The sequence below is a fragment of the Drosophila biarmipes genome, chromosome 2R (genome assembly GCF_025231255.1).
Source record: "Drosophila biarmipes strain raj3 chromosome 2R, RU_DBia_V1.1, whole genome shotgun sequence".
NCBI lineage: Eukaryota > Metazoa > Arthropoda > Insecta > Diptera > Drosophilidae > Drosophila > Drosophila biarmipes.
Genome location: NC_066615.1, coordinates 11,720,310 through 11,739,225, shown reverse-complemented (window position 1 = coordinate 11,739,225; position 18,916 = coordinate 11,720,310). Strand labels below are relative to the sequence as shown.

The 18,916-nt window shown below is 39.8% G+C and overlaps 2 protein-coding genes across 3 annotated transcripts in view; both read right to left on the bottom strand.

Moving 5' to 3' along the window:
* LOC108029977 (pneumococcal serine-rich repeat protein) overlaps positions 1-5,195 on the bottom strand; it is an 85,694-nt gene extending 80,499 nt beyond the window's left edge. The window contains exons 1-2 of one of the 2 annotated variants that reach the window (XM_017102482.3): positions 5,063-5,195; positions 3,345-3,927 (exon numbers count right to left, since the gene is read on the bottom strand). The gene's annotated coding sequence lies outside the window, so the exon portion shown is untranslated. Of the gene's footprint in view, positions 1-3,344; positions 3,928-5,022 lie in introns of both variants that reach the window. The other variant, XM_050887319.1, reaches the window with a different exon arrangement.
* Positions 5,196-17,877: 12,682 nt separating this feature from the next.
* Positions 17,878-18,407, bottom strand: LOC108030003 (uncharacterized). The gene is made up of 2 exons (XM_017102519.3): positions 18,150-18,407; positions 17,878-18,089 (listed from the first exon to the last, which is right to left on the bottom strand). Exons 1-2 carry the CDS (start codon positions 18,214-18,216, stop codon positions 17,965-17,967), a joined length of 192 nt encoding a protein of 63 aa, XP_016958008.1. The 5' UTR covers positions 18,217-18,407; the 3' UTR covers positions 17,878-17,964.
* Positions 18,408-18,916: the final 509 nt, after the last annotated feature.

Below are 18,916 nucleotides of genomic sequence, written 5' to 3'. Positions count from 1 at the left end.
ATGGAATCAATTTGAATTGGATTCCCTGAAATTAAACGATTTCAATTTAATTTGTGCAGAGTATTCCCTTGGCTCTCGCTTGTCACTGCAGAGTAAACGTAATGTAATCTATTTTCACATTGCTGGCATGGAAATTGAAATGGCAAACTTGGAGCTCGATGCTAATTCGCATGGGCGGACAGATAGGCAGTTGGACAGGCGGAAAACGAATGAACAAGCCAACAGAACCGGCGAACCAGCCGAACCGACTAACAAACGTTTGTCACTGTCGGGGCGTTTTATGAAAATTGAACAAATCAATTAAGTCTAATCGTGCCTTTCGGGTGGGGCCACAGTAGTCGAGGCGGGGTGCTCTGGCTCTGGCTCCGGCGTTCGTTGCTGTTTGCCCCCTGACAAATGGACAAATAAATGTCTGCACACGGGGGCCAATGCCAGATTGCCTTGTTTTTGCTTTTGCTGCTGGCTAAAAAGCAGGAGAGCACACAGCCAGTGCGGCAGCAACAACACCACCGGCACATGCTACAAATTATGAACACTGTAATTATATTCGTATAATATTTTGTCAGCCAATTGACACATTTGCTGTGGGCGGGAGCAGCGGGCGAGCCGAAGGAAAAGCCCCAGCAAGCGGGCAATTACGCTGGGGCTCTCAGAAAATGCGCAAACCAAAGTCGGTTAACGTGGCTGTTGGCTGCAATTGTTGGCCGCCATCTGCGGCAGTTGCGGTTACAGTGGGCATACGCTAGTGTGGACGATAATGCAAGATGAAAGCCCCTGACAAGAAAAAAAAGCTCCTTGACTAAGAATTTCTTATTTCTTTCTCATTTTATGGATCTTCTATTGCCACAGGATAATAAATCAAATCATAGGTTCCAATGTTTCTTATTGGGATTTAAAAAAATTTGTTTTATAAATTTAATTTTAAATTTTTAGCAGGTCTGCATACAAAAGGAAAAAACCTTTCGAACATTTTAAAAGGGCTCCTCTTATAATAATTAGACCTTTCGTTCTATTATTAAATATTAATAGATAGGTTCCTCTATTTCTTATCAAAAACCGTTTTACAAATTAGTTTCATATATCTAATAATCTTAGGTTTAGCAAAAACATTATCTCAAGTCCCCAGCTTAGTGCAACTCTGTCAAATATTTAAACATCACGTCATAGATTCCAAAGTCTTCTATCTTAAAACCTTGTTGTTTGGGACCTTTAAACGTTAGTTTCATATCTCAAGAAACTTAAATTCCCCAGCTTAGTGCGATTAGGCTACTTAAAAGTTCTCCAATGCGAATCGCAACTGTATCTGACGGGTTGGCTGGCTGGCTATCTGGCCGACTGCTGGCAACTTTTACCGGCGCACAGTGTGACAAATTATTATGTATGTACGAATATGAGTATGCTGGCACGGAACGGTTCCCGGGCTCGTTTCCATATCTATGTGCTGCAGTTCTACACACGAGCGCGGTTCAGTTTAGCTCGCTCGCTGCTGCTGGTGCTAATGACCGTAACTAAGTTAACGTCACGATTGTGTGCGCCACTGGAAGCCAAGTCGTCGTCGTCACCCCCTGCACTTTTAGCCCCCTGCCCGGCCAGCGCTGCGGTTTACTTTGTCCCGGCCATTTGTGTAAAATATTTTAATGTTATGACCCGGCCAAGAGAGCGCTGCCTAATAGTCGGTTAATGGCAGCTGCGTGTGCGTATCTGTATCTGCTGCTCTGGCCCTGTGTGTATCGGCAAGTGTATCTATGCATTTATGACTAAACAGTTGTTTAAATAAACACTTTTGGCATGTTTACTCGAAATGCGCCTGCAATGTTTACTTAATTAAATCGAAAAACGAGCAAACAAACAAACGAAACGGAATCGTCAACCCTCCCCTGCTCCTCTGCACGAGATATAAACTCAAATTTGAATAAACTTGAGATAAAGTGGACGGAGATTTCGCTTCCAGAATTAGTTGGGAATTTAAATTTGCTCAGATAAGCAAAATAATCAACTGGAAGCTCATTAAGCGAATGTTATTTTTATGGCACTTTATTTATAGTCATTTGGGGTTGGTTGGAGAAAACTATATACAGTGTGGAATATAACGGTTAATAGTGACATTTTCTTAACAAAAGCGTTAAGTACGATATGTTTTACTTGTTAATTTAGGTATAATTTAAAAACATAGTATTAGTAACATTCATTTGCTATTCCTCTCTTTATATTCCTTAATCTTAATATTTTTTGTGACAAATTATTTGTCATGCGGCTGTGAGTAAATACAAATTGTTATCACAAATGCTGATAGCATATTTATTTTATAGTTTTTCTTGAAGAAATTAAAATAAATAACATTGTTACGTTTCTACTTTCTTACTTGACTTTATCAGACATTCTGGCCGAAAACCCACACACGCGATGTTCATTTTCATAATTCGAGTAAATGCAAAACACGCCCGGGGCCTCCCCTCCCATCGCCACCCCCCGCCACCCAGTACCACCCCCTCCCGCCGCCTCTTTTGTTTATCGCCCATCGTTCGGCTGCTCGTTCGCCGTTTTCGCTGTTTGCCATTCGTTTCGCTTGACGCGTCGCCGCAGGCTTCATTAGGCGAGCGTGATTCCGATTCGCATTTCCATTCCGATTCCGACTCCGACTCCGATTCCCATGCCCCAACCCCCACCCCCACCCACTTGCACCCCCTGAGCAGCACACCCCCCGCCCTTCGGCGCTGATGACCCGCGAATTCCGCCTGTCTTCCCACATTACGCTTGCAAAACGAAATTCCATTCCATTGGGGCCGAACAAAAACCCAAATTAAATCCACTTCAATAAATCTGAAAAAGGTAACATAAAAAACACACACACACCGGGCCTGTCAATTTTCTAATCGCCCGAAATAACAGCAGCAACAAAAACTCCATTTAATTACAAATCGGCTTAGATTGAAACGCCTTAATTGGCATTGACTCGAAAAAAATATTGTTTGCTTGTGTGTGTCTACACGAGATACTTGTGTAAAATGCGGCAGCGGTAAGTGGCAAGCGGTAATTAATCAAACTGGAAATCAATTTAGGCTCGCGCGCTCTCGTTCCCTCTCTGTCTCGCGCGCTGTTCGGAACTCTGCCGTGCGAGGGAGATAGCAACTGGGCAGTATCTTTAAGATACGTAAGCTCTAACATGGGTATCTGATGGATATTTTAAGCAAACTTAAGATATTTTTTTAACTGCGAAATAGTTTGACAAGATCTATAGGAAATTTTTGGGTTTTTTGGTAAAACTTAATTTCAGACAATTTCTATAAAAAAATGATTTAAAAAAAATCGAGAAATTCATATTGAATAAATAAAGAATAATTTACCTTTTTATAAATCCAAAAAAGTCGCAATTTCTGCTCTGGATATGCGCGTTCCCGATTTATAGACAGCATCCAAGAAGAAGATTGGGCGCGGGGACGGGGCGGCAGTGGGCGGTGGGTGGCGATGGGCGATGGGCAGGTGATGATTCCTTAGCTCGCCGGCCTGCTCGCACCCACAGTGAGCGATTGCGGGGGTGGTGGGGCTTGTGGGGAGAGAGTGAGGGAGAGAGCACGCGAGAGGGCGTAATAATCCACAAAAGAAACTCCCAAACTCCCAGCTCCCGGAGCTAACGCTAGGTGAAATGTAAATCCGCAAAATTTTCCTAGCAGCGCAATCTCAGGAATTATTTCCCATTTATGTAAGAGCGAGAAGGAGCGAGAGAGTCAAACTTGGCTTTTCCTTCTGCTGTTCGCTGCCTCCGCTTCTGGATTCTATTGCTGCTGCTGCTGCTGCTACTTCTGCTTGTTTTTCACTTCTTTGACACTTTTTGCATTTGCTTTTCTTTTCTATTTTTCTTCTTTTTTTGCGACAAATGTATGAACTTTTTTATGAGGTTAGTTGTTGTTTTTTTTCTTCTTTATTTCTCTACAAATACACGAAAAAACGGCACTTTGAGTAAGGCGAGGGAGGGAGAGAGCGAGAGAGAGAGGGAGAGCGCGTGTCCAAGCTCTGCTGCCTTTGCGTTCTCTCAGCATGTATATATGTATGTATGATTTGGCAGAACAGAAGCTGCTCCACCGCACACACAACCCTGTACATACAGACGTACATATATAGAGAGGCGGTGAACAGAGCTTGGGGCATAAAGGAAGAAAAAAATACACGGGGGAGTTGTTGCACGACAAAGCGACAGAGAGCGGGTCGCATGAGGAGCGAGGGGGTGGGGAGAGGGCGAGGAGAGAGACCAAACGACCGACTGACTGACGCGACGCGACTTCACCTTGCACACGCGCTGAAATTGGCGAGAGCGACGAAGCGTCGACGAGTTCGTTGTTTGTCGGCGTTCTTTTACCGCAATGTTTGTGCGAAACATAAAAAAAGCTTTGCACATACACAGCAGCGGGAGGGAGCGAGAGCGAGTGCAAGAGGGAGGGCAATACACACACGCACACAAACAGGCATACACATGCAGTGGCTGTATAGTAATTTTATTCCGGTACTATTCAACTGATGGAGCTTCTGTTGCTGTTGTTGTTGTTTTTATGGCCAGCAACATATTGCCAGTGCCACACTCTCATTTCGGTTCCTCTCTCCTTTTCCTTTCTTTTTTTTACTACTACTTTTTAGTAGTATTTTTTCATGCTTTTTTTTGGTGATGATGATTACGCTGCTCTTTTCACACACAGACACATACAAACGCACGCACAAGTCAGGCCCAAGTGGGTAATTTGTTTTATGAGTAGCGGCAAATAGCACTTGTGTATGATTGTCGCTCTTCTCCTTCTGCTTGTTGTGTTACTCTACTCTTTTCTTTTCCTTTTTGCTCTCTGCTGTGAATGACAGACAGCGACGACGAGTAATAATTTTTAATGCGTTTTTGGCATTTCTACGCTGCTTTGGGTTAATTGCTTGAAACGCGACGAAACACACCGAGGCACGCACACACAGAAACGCGATACGGCCGGAGAGGGAGAGGGCAACAACACTTCTTATTGTTGTTGAATTGAATAAAATACACACGGCGAAAGTGACACTGGGGAGCGACTTTGACTCTGCTTACTTTTCTCCACTGATTTAAATCCTTGTTTGTTGTTTTTGTTTAATTAAATATAGATCCGCTCAGTGTTTTTTATGTTTTTGTTTTTCTGTTTGGCGTTTTATCCGCGCTGTCCGAACGAAGCGAAGGAGCAACGCGTACAAACGCGCATAAATTGAGAGGCGAGAGTTGGCTAGCAACGCGCAGGGTTGCCAGGTCGGCCAAACGAAAATAACAAATTCTTTTCGGTAAAAATTTGGTTATTACAGAGGGGTTTTTTTACTCGGTTTGCGTTCTAACATTTCGCACCTATCTATTACACAATTAAATATGATATACTTGGTAATTCTTTTTAATAAACACGGCTTTGGATTTTATTTTCAACAGAGCCTGACAACCCTGCGGCGTTTTCTACACACACTCAGACGCTGTGCCGCGCACACACTGGCATTCCCATGCACATACACAAGCGCTCTCTGAGCGGCATTTCTTTAATGGCGGCTTTTCGCTCTTGCTCTTGCGCTCTTTGGCGCTCCCTCTCCCGCTCTCTTGCTCTGCTGACGCCATATTGCGCAGTTATGTATGTTCATCTCTTTCCAATTTGTTTACAGTGCCGTCGTGTGGTCTCTCACTTGTCCATGGTTGTTGTTGTCGCTGTTTTTGTTGCTCTTGTTATTGCTCTATGCCTCTGCAAATTGTTTTTGGTGGGGTCCTGAGGATTGATTACTGATTGGCATGTCGTTCGCCTATAGTCAGTTGCCTTTGCCCATTGTTGTAGTTGCGCTGCCTCTCCTTCTTATTGTCTCTCACCTTCTCACCACACGCACGCAGGCCAACACACACGCACACACCTCACCACCGCCTCCACCTCATCCTGCGGCCGTTTTTTTGCTGTTGTTGTTTTTGGGTGGTTCGGTTGGGTGGCGGGGGTGGTGGGTAGCATATAATGACATAATGAGATTTATTAGGCGCAAAATAAAGCCATAATGTTCCATTTGACCTTTGCGTAACTTTGACAGTGGTAATTCTCGCCTTCCTGCGCCACCGGCTTATTATTTCGATGATGGGCGAGAGGTATCCTCTGTATGTACAATGCATATGTAAATATGCATATTTGTACGTACATAAGTGGGAGCGCAGGACATGGGCATTTTCAAATCGTCATCAGCATTTTGAAAGTTGCCTTTGGCACTCATCGAAGCAAAAGGCAAATAAATTCCACTTTGACTAAGTTTCTGTGCAGGAGCGTCTGCAAAAAGATTATTAATATCTTTATTTAAGCATCTAGTTATAAATAAAAAAAGGCCTTAAACATATATACATAAATATATTATTAACTCCCTGAGTTAGCTTAAAAATTTATTGGAAATTTATAATTTAAATTGGTAGAAAAAAGTGTTGCTCAAATATAGGCTTAAAAAGTAATAAAATCATAGTCTGCTTTTTGGGGGCCTACAAAATCTAGACGATTTCAAAGTAAGTTTAATATCTTTATAGTTCACAGAGCAATTTGTATCTCGAAATGTCATCGCAAATGTACCTGGCTTAAAGGATTTGATTTTCATATTATAAGGCAGATTTTTTATTTTTTAATCACTAAGAACAAATTCAAATAAAAAGCCCAGCTACAGATTTCCCCTTCGAATCCAGCCCTGTTTCATAATATTTTTATCCCTTTCCTGGCAGCCACTCTGCGTCGCCTCCCGATGGCTTTTCCTTTGCCGGAAAACTTGTTTGTGCTCTGCAACCAAATATACTTGGGCAAAGTGTTTGCTCCTTGTTTTTCCATTGGCATTCGTGCACGCTCCCTCAATTTTATTGCTGTGATTGTGATTTCTAGTTGGATTTGACTATGCACGCATACACACATCGAAGGCATTTGGGGAATTGATATCCTTGTGCGCTTTTTGCAAGAGTTCAAATATTTTTCATTTTATTGCTGACACACAAACACAGGAAGTGGGTGGTGGCACGTTGGGTGGCTGGGTGGCTGGGGAGGTGGTGAAGTGGGGGAAGGGGGAGTGTGTGTGCGGGAAGGACACGCACGTCCTGGGCCCAAGGGTGCTCAGGCAAACAACATTTGTCAATGCTGGCAATATTTCACTCCGGAATGGTCCGTTGCCACTGCATGCCCTCAGTTTACGGCTCAGTTCCTGGCCAAAGGACCAGAGGACCTCAAAAAGCCTCACAAATCCTGCCCCTACAGTTGGGGGCAGAAAAAGGAACACCGAATGTCTTCTTGGGAAGGCAATTACCTCGATATATGTTTGATTTTCTTCGGCAATTTGTTTTTAATGAATGAGCTCCTTTTTTGAGAGGCGATTAGTGTTTAAAATAAATAGTCAGTAAAGGTATCAGATTTTAATTTATATATTCTGGTTTGTATTTATAAATTTAATAATGTTTGCCTATATTTTCCGTGTAAGCAATAAAAGTTCTGCATTTAAAAACAGTTTTTAAAAAATATCTTAATTTAAGTATTGAATATTCCATACAACATCTTTGAGTTATTATTTATAAAACATTTATTTATTACATTTACTTATTTATAATTTATTAAGCAAGAAAACGTTTTAATTATCATTTTTAAAATACTTTCATTTTTTGAGCACTACAATGAAATTTATTTATAATTTAATTTTAAAACACATTTGGATAAGCAATGCTTCGATTATGTATCTTAGAGCTAATTTTGATGACAGTCACTGTACACCACTTATGGATACGTTCATACGGATGTGTAGCCTGTCAGAATGAAAATAATCCCCCAAGAGGCGTTTGTTTGTACTCGTTTCTGCCCCAAAATGTTGCACATCGATTGGGCCTACATGTGTGTATGGGCAAATTTATGTCCTTCCGCCCGCACCGAGCAAATTATGTAATTATGTGCGTTGAAAAGTGGGCAAATAAATAGAATTCGAATGGGAATGCTAATGAAGCCATTATTATTTTATGCGCTATTTAAACAGCACCGGCCCGGCCCGGCCCGGCCCGGCCCCTCGGCCCGCCCCTCGCCCAAGGACGCTTTATGAATAATAAAGGGGCGCCACTTCAGCTGGCGGATAAATAAATATTAATGCCAACATATTCGGGGCGAAAACCCATCCTTGAGCTGGTCACTCGTACTTATGGCAACTGTGGAGGAGGGCGACATGAAAAGCGTTGCGCTCTGTGATTTTGACAGTGCCCATTCCCACTTTGCCACATTTTGTTGCAAAATATGATTTCATTGTGCTCAAATTGAATTAAATTCTCGGAGTGTGACGTGCCCCGCGCCCGCTCGGAAACCCCGCCGCCCCGAAATTTTCCCAGCTGCCACGACTCTATCTGTGGCCCCATCTCCTTTTTTTCGGACGCGCTGTCTCTTTCTGGTCGGGTATTTTCCTTTTGGTAGCTTTCTGAACGGAAGCGGATATTTTCAACGCGCCATTGTTATTTTTTGAGTGCGGGAAATTGTTCGCCCCAGCTATCCTCCTCGCCTGCTCTCCACTCCCCGCGCTTTCCCATTTCCCCGGGTGAAAGCAAACGAAGCGAGGGTCCGACCAAAGCGTCGTCCTTTTTGCTGGCGCTACTTTCTCCCCCTCTTTCACTCTGCGTGTCTCTATCTCTTTCGCTTTAACTGTGCGTGCATGAGGAGAAATTTCGATGATACGGTGTTTAACTGGAAATATAAGAATATAGTTCTGAAAATATGGTTTTTGAGTATCTAAGAAACATTTTAAATTGTTATTATTTATTATTGGGTATTATATTATCAGTCTTCCAAATGTACAACGATCTTATTTTTTATAAATGTTTTATGATTTAAAAAACACCATGAAATCTACCTTTACCTATGTTTAAGTATTTTTAAAAAAAACCTTTTTTGGATAAGACTTTATCATATGATAACTAAATAAAGTTTTATTCCATTATATTTAAAAAAAGGATATTTTAACTGTTAGCAATTTAAGTTTGGTGGCTTAAAATTAAACGTAGTTCAATATTTTCATCTTCGATTTTTTTTTATTCAAGATGAATTTTTTTATCAACTCAGAGTGTTATATTTCGCGCTGTGTGGGTCTCTCATCTGCTTCATGCTTATCATTGTGTTGAGCTTCATCGTCCTTTTGCCCGCCCCTCCTCCACCCTCGCCCCACGAAGGCCGCCCCTGGTGCCACGCCTTGTCGACAGCTTTGTTTGTGTTGTAAATATAATTTTACGACTCTGCCTCTGTCAGACTCGACTCCCCGCGCCCTGTCAGTCATTTCGTCAGTTGGTCCGTCCTTTGGGTGAGCTTGCCTCCCACCCAACCAGCCAGCAACCCACCCACCCAACCACCCACAACCACCCCTGGCTTTTCCTTTGCCCTTCATCAACTGTCGCTGCTTTTTGTCTGTCGCTTTTTCTCCCCCACTTAACATTTTATTAAGCGAAAATGCTTGTGCCGTAAAATGTGCGCTTACATGTTTGCCCGCCCACCATCTCCACCCCCATTTTCCCTCTGTCATTTTCCACCCCAGCCACCCCCTGGCAGCCCCTTCTGCCCACCGGACACGCACCCTTGGGCTGCTCTGCCGCAGTCATCGTCGTCATTTTCATTTCCTGTGGTCGTATTTATGCTTTTTATTTGAATTGATTTTATTTCGTTGCCTTTTCCATTTTCCATGTGGCGTGAGCCGAGCTTATCCCTGTGTTTCCCCCTCATCCCCTGTAATGGCGTGGGTGTCCGAGGGGTGGTAAGTGCGAGTGTGTGTGTGTCGTGTAGTTAATACGTTGATTTCATTTTTATTTTTATGATCCCTTCGCCACTTTAATGTTAATTTTATGACAATGATGTCGATGATGCTCAAAACTGACGCGAACTGAGGGCCTGACATTGTCTACAAAGAGTGGATGGATTGTGCTAGATGGTATGTGTGGATGATATATGGTATAACATTACTTTGGGTTAAATGAAGTTGTTTTTAAGAATTTTTCAAAATACCAAAACATTAAAAATAAAGTGAGTTAATTAAGAATTTGATTACTTACATTGGTATAATGAGGTCTTTAAAAAAATGATATTATATAGGTTTCAATATACAATTATATTCATATATATAAGTCAGAAAAATACTTAAAACATGAAAATGAAAAAAGCTAAGGGCCTGACCTGTCTTTAAACACTTTATGGATTGTACTTGAGGGATTGAGATACTTTTATTGAACTTAATTTGTGACTATACGAAATCCAAAAATAATATATGATACAGTATTTAACGTCTTTACTCCCAGATAAAAAAAATATTAGAAAATATCGAATACCTCTAATTTCTATTATAAAATAACTATTTATCTCAATAAAAGAATGCTGTTTCTTGGCATAGTATAATGCGATCTTTAAAAACATGAAATAATACAGTTTTTAATATTATTATTCCCACATAAAACAGAAATAAGGCAATGAAAACTATTAGCAGTTTGATAGTACTTAGTAATAACAAAGATCATTAAACTAGATGAGTTAAAAGACCAAATATATATAGAAACATTAGGGTTAAGGCACCTCTCTTGCCTTGTAATTTAGCCTTGTAAGTGCCTGTATTTACGTTTGACATTTGTAGTAAATTGTAGCATTGCATTCCGACTGTCGTGTCGGAGAATTACTGGAAATGGCCTGGTCAAATTTACACATCCGAAACAATAATTTTCCCACCTCATCCCCATGGAGGAATGGCAGTGGACACGCTAGTTGTGACTGGCCTAATTGCCGCTTCGCTTTTCACGGCCAACAGCTCGGCGGTCTTGGGGCAACACGTTAATGGCCGGGCGTACGCATAAAATCAACAATTACATGGCACAAAGCTGACCACAAGTTCTGTGGCAGGCAGACGCACCGCCTTGCCGACTTGCCACATCATGACAGGCTTATGGCCAACGGAGCGACGCTAATTCCGAGGCGGAAGGGGGCACTGGGGGCCACGAGGGGCTAAGCCAGGGGGGGGTGTATGGTTGGTTGGTAAACAGGGAAAGGCGGCATGATGGCCCCACTTAATGTAGCCGAAGCCCTGACTGCTGGCTACTGATTGACCACGCAGAGATGGCAGCGTGATGTGTTTGGAATCCAGAGTTTGGATGGTAGTTGGTGCTTAGGCCCCTATACCAAGTTCTTAAATGCCATACCACACAATTTTAATCATAGAATAACGTAGGAATGTGAAAAAATTGACATATATACCCTTAAACAAGTCTATGAAATATTTTTTTTGATAAGTATATTATAAATAATTTTGTATCAAAGAAATAATTTTGTATTCATACAAAATTCTTATAAATAATTATAGTTTCCTCAGATCATCAACTGGATATTGATCCTATTGTTTTTCAATTGTTCAATGATTTAAGAAGCTGACGAAAACTAACAAAACTTAGGGTAAAATATTATAAAGAAAATGCATCAGACATATTTATCTGCAGATATTATCATTATATTTATTTATATTTATCTGATGTACTATATTTTGTTTATATATTAGCAGATCAAAACATGGATAGTAATCTTACATTAATAAGTTGATCAAAGATTTAAACAGCTACAAAAGATATCACAATCTTGGTTAAATATTATATTATTATTCGAGTAAACCCAAGGATAATATTTCAGTTTTATAACAACAGGTTATAATAGCCAATGAAAAGAAGGAACACGACATTTGTAAAGAAGTTTTTACCATCTTTCCATCATTATTATCCTATTCTATAAGAGATTTCTTTCAAATACAAACCACCCCGATCGTGAGCAGCTGTTTGAGCCACCCCCATTGTATAGTAAGTGCCCCACCCACTTAACCGCATGGGAAAGTGGGCCTCGTTGGACCCAGGACAACTATCAAAGTTAACGTCAACTTGAGCTGAAAACTTTTGGCCAGTTTTGCATTGTTTTATAATCAACTTGCACATAATTTATATGCTCGAAGTTGGCCAGAACGCCCGTCGTCCGTCCGTTTGTCTGATAAAAGGCAGCCACATTGGCCGAAGGTTAACCAAGGCACATGGGAGCGGCAAGGAACACATATCCAGGCTCGCATTGTGCTGGAAAACTAATCTCAACAAATTATCTTTCTAGCATTCAGACGTCGTGCAGTGCCTACTTTCGGGGATGGGAGAAAGTCACCGAGAAATTCAACTTTTCGCAGACAGCGGAGAAAGTTTGCGGTGCAGAAAGTTGATGCGATTATGATTTTCAATTTTCAGCAGTCAACGCCGAAAAGCGAGAATGGACATCATAAAGTCTGCCAACGGGGGAGGTGGAAATGTGAAAGCGAGGGCAATGTGAGAACGAGGGAAATGTGGAAATGCCAGCCCAACCAAACACAACCGCAGGGCGGCGGATGAAGCAGAGCCACAGGAAAATGTGATAGATGGATAATGCCCTGGCGGGGGAGCTTTATGCGAAGGGGATTCGGCAGTCCTGTGCTTGCGGCGCCCGACAATAAATTGAGTTTTGCCAGTCCGTGCTCAGGTCCAAGACCAAGTCCAAATCCAAGCCCAAAAGCGCCAGCTGTTCCACTCCCAAACTCCCGAACAGTAGCTGCAAATCCCCAGCTCTGTTATAACATTTATCGTTGTGCAAACTGCCAGCAGCAGCCGTAGAAGTAGTCCGTTCCGAGGGAAAAGGATGCAGACAATGCCAGAAGAAAGCCCACCCATGCGAGTACACAGAAAAATTTTAATTACACTTACTATAAAAACTACACACTTATAACAGAAATTTGTATAATCGCTGTATTTTCTTACTCTTTTGTTCTTTGCTTGGAATTAACAGAATAAATTAAGTAAAGTAGAACAAATAAATTTTTTGGAGTATCCTTATTTCAATGAACAAACATAAAATGCATTTCTATTTGATATCCTTTTTATACCTTTGCAAAGGGTATTATGATTTCAGTCAGAAGTTTGCAACGCAGTGAAGGAGACATTTCTGACCCCATAAAGTATATATATTCTTGATCAGCGACACAAGACGAGTCGATCTAGCCATGTCCGTCTGTCCGTCTGCCTGTCCGTCTGTCCGTCCGTTTCTACGCAAACTAGTCTCTCAGTTTTATAGCTATCGAGCTGAAACTTTCCCAAAAATCTTCTTTCTATTGCAGGTAGTGTATAACTCGGAACCAGCCGGATCGGACAACTGTATCTTATAGCTCCCATACGAATTATCGGGGAAAAAATAAACAAAATTATATCTTCGGAGTTTTTTTAACATATAACCTTCTAAGCTTGGAAATAACATTTTTTAATTAGTTCTGAATTTCGACTTCAATTTTATCAAAATACAAAATACATCATATAGCTCCCATAGGAACAATCGGAAAAGTAGTGGTAAAATAATATTGAAAAATTATACCTTCGGTGTTTTTTAACTTACAACCTCCTACGTTTGGAAATAACATTTATTAATTGGGTTTGAAGTTCGAATTAAATTTTATCAAAATCGGACGACTATATCATATAGCTGTCATAGGAACGATTGGAAAATTAGTCAGAAAATATGAAATAAAAATTATATCTTTGGTGTTTTAAACATATAACTTTATAAGCTTGAAAATAACATTTTTAAATAGTTCTGAATTTTGAATTAAATTTTATTAAAACCGCACGACGATAGCTGTCATAGGAACGATCGGATAATTGGTGGAAAATAATATGAAACGAATTAAAGCTTTGTGCCTTTTTGACATATTATCTTATAATATTGGGAATATACTTTTTTATATTTTTAAGAATTTCAAATTCAATTTAATAAAATTATTGATTATTTTTTGTAACTGCAAGGGTATACAAACTTGGGCATGCCGAAGTTAACTTCCTTTCTTGATTAAATTAAATTTTCTAATTACTTACCATATTTTGCTTGTTTTATTTGGTAAAAAAATATATATATTATTATTTTTAGAAAAGTAAACTATTTTTCTCCCAATGTTTTTATTTAAGTGTTCAAATAAATGGCAATACTGCACAGTGGTTGTCAAGGAGGAAGGATTGAAGTGCACAAATTTAAGTGGCTGTCACAGTAATAAAAAATGAAACAGCACAGTTTGTAAATTATTTCAGAATAATTAGTAATAAAAAAGCGCATTGTATCTAAATGAAATTTTTGAGCTTCAAAATAAAATATTGATACATAATGCGATATAATATAATATTAAAAAAAAATAATATAAAATTTATTTGTTATAAAAAATTAAATGTTATTGTATATATATATATTTCAAACAAGAAAATGTATATATTTTATTTGAAAGATAAGTGTTTAATTGCATCCTTCACTTATATTAGTTGATAACATTTTCATTGTATAATAATTATATTCTTCGGTAAAGCCTTAATCCGCTCCACCGTGCTGTCCACTTACTTCGTGTGTCTATTCCGGTTTGAGGAATCGAAATAAAAAACATTTTGTTCACATATTTGGTTTGATTTATACAAAAATTGCACGCTTTATGTGCCTTTTTTGTCGTATAACCCCCACGTTCTCGGACCCAAAAATCAGTTCTCGTGCGGCTCGTTTATTTTTCATTCCTGTTCAAATTATATTGTTGGCCAACAACAGCATCCTCGTTTTATCTCAGCCCTGTTTTGTTTGACTGACAGCGACACCAGCCACATACCAGCAGACCCGGACCCCATGCCCCAGGTCTCAGGTCCCCAAAATCCGACCCAAGGGAACCCATCCGGCCATCAGCATTAACGCGCTCCGTTGCCGCTCGCCCATAATCCTTTCAATTTTGAAATCATTTTTTATTCCAGCCTCTCTCGCTTGCCTTTTGGCGACCCTTTTATGAAGTCGTGCCTCGACCCTTGCCGCAAATATTTATGAAATGAATACGCTCGCATTCCCGGCGCTTCTCTGATTGATGCCCACTGATGATGCCCGATGGGGAGACAAAGGAGCAAAGGGTCCGGTGCCCTGCCCACCCGATGGCTCGATGGCTGGGCCATCCCAAATCACTTTGGAGCTCACCCAATCGACCGACAACGTCTAACGACAATGACATGTTTATCCAGGCGGCATTCCAAGCCCGATCATTTACACCTTTTGCATCCCCGTTCGCAATTCCATCAATTACAGCATTTAATCAACTCGTTAAGCCAGCTCGGCCGAGCCCAGGCCAGACTGCGGCACCTGTCGATAACCTATAGGGGAACGGGCCACTGAGAAAAATAACTATGATGGTGTCAGGGGAATTTTCGAATTTATATTAACAGGAATCGCAGATCTCATCGGGCTATATTTAAATTTAAAAACCTCTTACCCTTAGTGCTAAACATGAAATGAGTGAAAAATAATATATTTTATACATATCTACACTTTAAATGGAACTGTAATATAAAGTCTCTGGCTTAGGGCCTTATAAAACTTGCATAAAATCTGACATTCATGACAACTCATATCACTTCTGTAACCGAGTACGACTTAATTTAAATATTTATTAAAATAACAAATTTTCTTTTTTGTTTTGAATATATATTTCGAAATTTTTTTGTAGGTTTCCATGATGATTATAAATAAACCCAGTCAGTTTTTTAAAATTTATGCAATTGTACGGTCTAATGATATGGCTATTTTATAGAAGGTAATGCCAGTTTTAAAGAAAAGTGTTAGCAGCTATTTTGATTGAGAGAATAAATGATTCGTATTTACATACGATACACAGTTAATTATTATTTAAAAATATAAATTTTTAGAACACCAAGGAAAATTAAAGATAAAAACAAATATTTAAAAAATACTTAAGCTGCTTTGTGTTTAATAACATAACGAATGAAATATGATTTGATAAGGAGGACATAGTATAGGGTGATGTCGATTTCCAAGAAAAGTATTTGTAGGTATTTTTACTGAAAGGTGAGGGTTATCTTAGAAAAAAATGATGTGTACTTTTTTGTGATTAACAAATTAATACAAATTACTATGTTGCAGAAGATTTTTTAAAAAATATATTAAATACTCAGATAAGAAAATTTTAATATAAATAATATAACGATTGAAATGTGAACTGACAAGCAGGAAATTACTTTATAGGTATAAAGGATTATGCAGGTTTTTTGCCACTGCAGCGCCCTGTTCAGGAGGAGGAGAATTTGGGGCGTCGAACGAGTCGGTGAGGTAATTACGAAAATGAAATCAGTCCGAGGTAAGCTGCATAATGCAGGCGCCCGAGGGTGAAGGGCCTGCAAAATTGAATGACCAGTTGATCGGCCTTGGGGGTGTTGGCAAATGGCAAAGGCGAAGGCAATGGCTATGCTGAGGGTAATGGTGATGGTGGTGCTCCTGATGGCTGTGGAAATTGTGGTGCCCTGCCCCAGGGGCGTGGCCAGGCAATTGTTTTCTGACCCCCCTGCGGTGGTCATGTTGGCTACATGTCCTGGGTCCACAAAAAAGGTGGGGAGGGCTGCCGGAAATTTCTGTGTTTGGCAAAATTTGATTGCATATTTGGTTATCTGTCAATTTTCCGAGGGCAATGATGTTCGCAGTGCGTAATTAGGTTGCCATGTCGGTTTATGGGAAATAATTGAAATTGGAGAATGACTTTGGTTCGCAATAAAAACGAATTTATTGCTAGGCAAAGCCTTTAAACTTTACTTGGTTAGTTAATAAAAATATTTTAAAAATGTTGTACTAATTAGTGATCCCTTAAGAAATGTTGGTTGTGGCACTTTCATACCAACCATTGACATCAATATATAAAACCCAATTATTATTGCATTAATTCACGATTCCCTGTTATTTCATATTTTCCACTTATTTCTGACCGCTAAAATTCTTTGCCAACGATTTTAAGAAAAAAGGGCAAACAAATAAATTGCAAATAAACACAATTAAAATGAAAGATAAAAATGCAGACGGACAATTGTGAGTGCAACTGTGCGTATGCGCAATGTCCCTGCGGCAAACGAAATGAATTTAATTATGAAAAACTGAGTCCTTTTCGGCTTGGCCCTCGAAAAATTCAATTAATCTCGTGGTGCCTTGTAAACGAAATTAATCAAAGTTCATGCACAAAACTTTTAACAAGACTGGTAACCAAAGAAAAAACACAAAAAGTGTTTGATTCTTTTCATGCTTTACTTGACATTGTTTTATACAATTTTCTCTCTAGACAAAACTCCAATTTCCGCTGAACGAAATCAAAGAGACGTTTTTTTTGGAGAACATAAAAAAATCGTTTGCCGGGAAACAACGGTCGGGGCAAATAAAAATCAAATTTAAAGCTCTAAGAAACCCCACGGAAAACCCTGACTTCGGCCTGGGAAAGCAGGCCGAAAGAAGGGGTGGGAGGGTTTTGGATTGGTTCGGAAAGCCCCGCCTCCCTTCAGCCGCACACAAATAAATGTCGCAATTTTACGAGTCAATATAAAGGTGCCTGGGGAGTCATTTACAGGCGCACAGCGGTTTGCCTTCGCTCGGTTTTCTTTGGCAATAAAACATCTCACAAAGGACACGGGTCACAGGGCGCGGAAAAGCGGTACGTGGAAATGCGCTAGGTTGCCGCAAGGAAAACGAGGAAAAACACGTGTACGACGGCCAGGCCCGGGTAAAGTCAAATATGATGGCAATTTTTATGCTTTTTTGTTGAAATATTTCCACCAATGAGGCATAAAACAGAAGCCGAAACGGAACTTCGCTCCGGCCCAAGAATGATTTACGACCCATTCTTGAGTTTACGACAAATTTACGAGAACATTGCAATTTGGCTATTATTAATTTAGTACAGTGGAGCAACTTTCAGGTGGGCCAGCCAGGAAACGAATGTCTTAAGTTGCATTCTTGAAAGTTTACTAGAGAATTTTAGTCTCACAATTAAAGCACTTATCACTTTTCATCTCAGATAGCTTTTTATTAGTTATTTAGTTATAAATAGTATAAATAAATATGGCAAGTTGAAGGGTTTTTTAACACAAAGTTACCATCTTCGAGTAAATTTAATTTGTAATTGAGCCGTGTTTTTCGTGGCCTTAGCAGTGCAACCATAACAATTTCCATGGACAGTGATGTCGCCGTTCTTAATTGTTATTCTCGGAATCGAATCTAAAAATTAAGTGATTTGTTGTTGAAGAGATCAAGTAAATATTAGTGTAAAGTACTTACGAGCATGTCCAACTTCGAGGAGGGAGAGAAGCGCCAGGAGCGGGACCAATAAAGAAAGCCACCTCATCGCTGCAGCAATTCAGATTAAAAACTGACTGAGATCGTTTCATCTCAGCTCCGTTTATATAGCTGCGTTTCTTTACCTTGCCTGTGATTAACACAAGAAGATCAGAAAATACCCTAGAACATTGTATAAACATGGGTTTTCCAAAAACCCCCGCTCTTGATAACCCATCTCAAGCAACTGAGGGTTCAACTCTGATGAGGCGCAGCTTTAAAGCTTTTACTCCCCAGCTTCGATGCATAATAAATATACTTAGCCATGCGCGGAGCCTCGGGGGGATTTGGGGTATAAGTCCCCCACTCGCATTAAAAAGTTAGAACAAACTATATTTAAACGGGAACTACAATTCAAAAATAAAATATTTCCAGATTTATGTTTTTTAGTCAATAAATGTATTTTATATCCCTTAAGTAAGCCCTGCGCCTCTGTTTTTATTTATACTTGCGATGCGCTGCGTAAAAACCAATAAGACCGCAAGGTTAAATAACGAGGGTATTCACAGTTTACCATTAAATAAATAAAAATAAATGTTATTCTAAATTTATTTGTTTTTTAAGAATTTATAGATTTGACATAAATACGTTTTCCTCATTGTTAGGTACATTTTTGTTTGGTATTTTCATTTATTAAGTGGGTAATACCCATATTACGAAGTGCGTTTCAAATATAAACTTGATTTTTACCATCTATATGTTGCTTAGCA

Excerpts from the sequence above, each read along its gene's own strand:
- LOC108030003 (XM_017102519.3), bottom strand. The coding sequence starts at position 18,216 with ATGAGGTGGCTTTCTTTATTGGTCCCGCTCCTGGCGCTTCTCTCCCTC. Across the intron at positions 18,090-18,149 it reads CCTCGAAGTTGGACATGCTC|ATTCGATTCCGAGAATAACA; the intron begins GTAAGTACTTTA and ends CTTAATTTTTAG.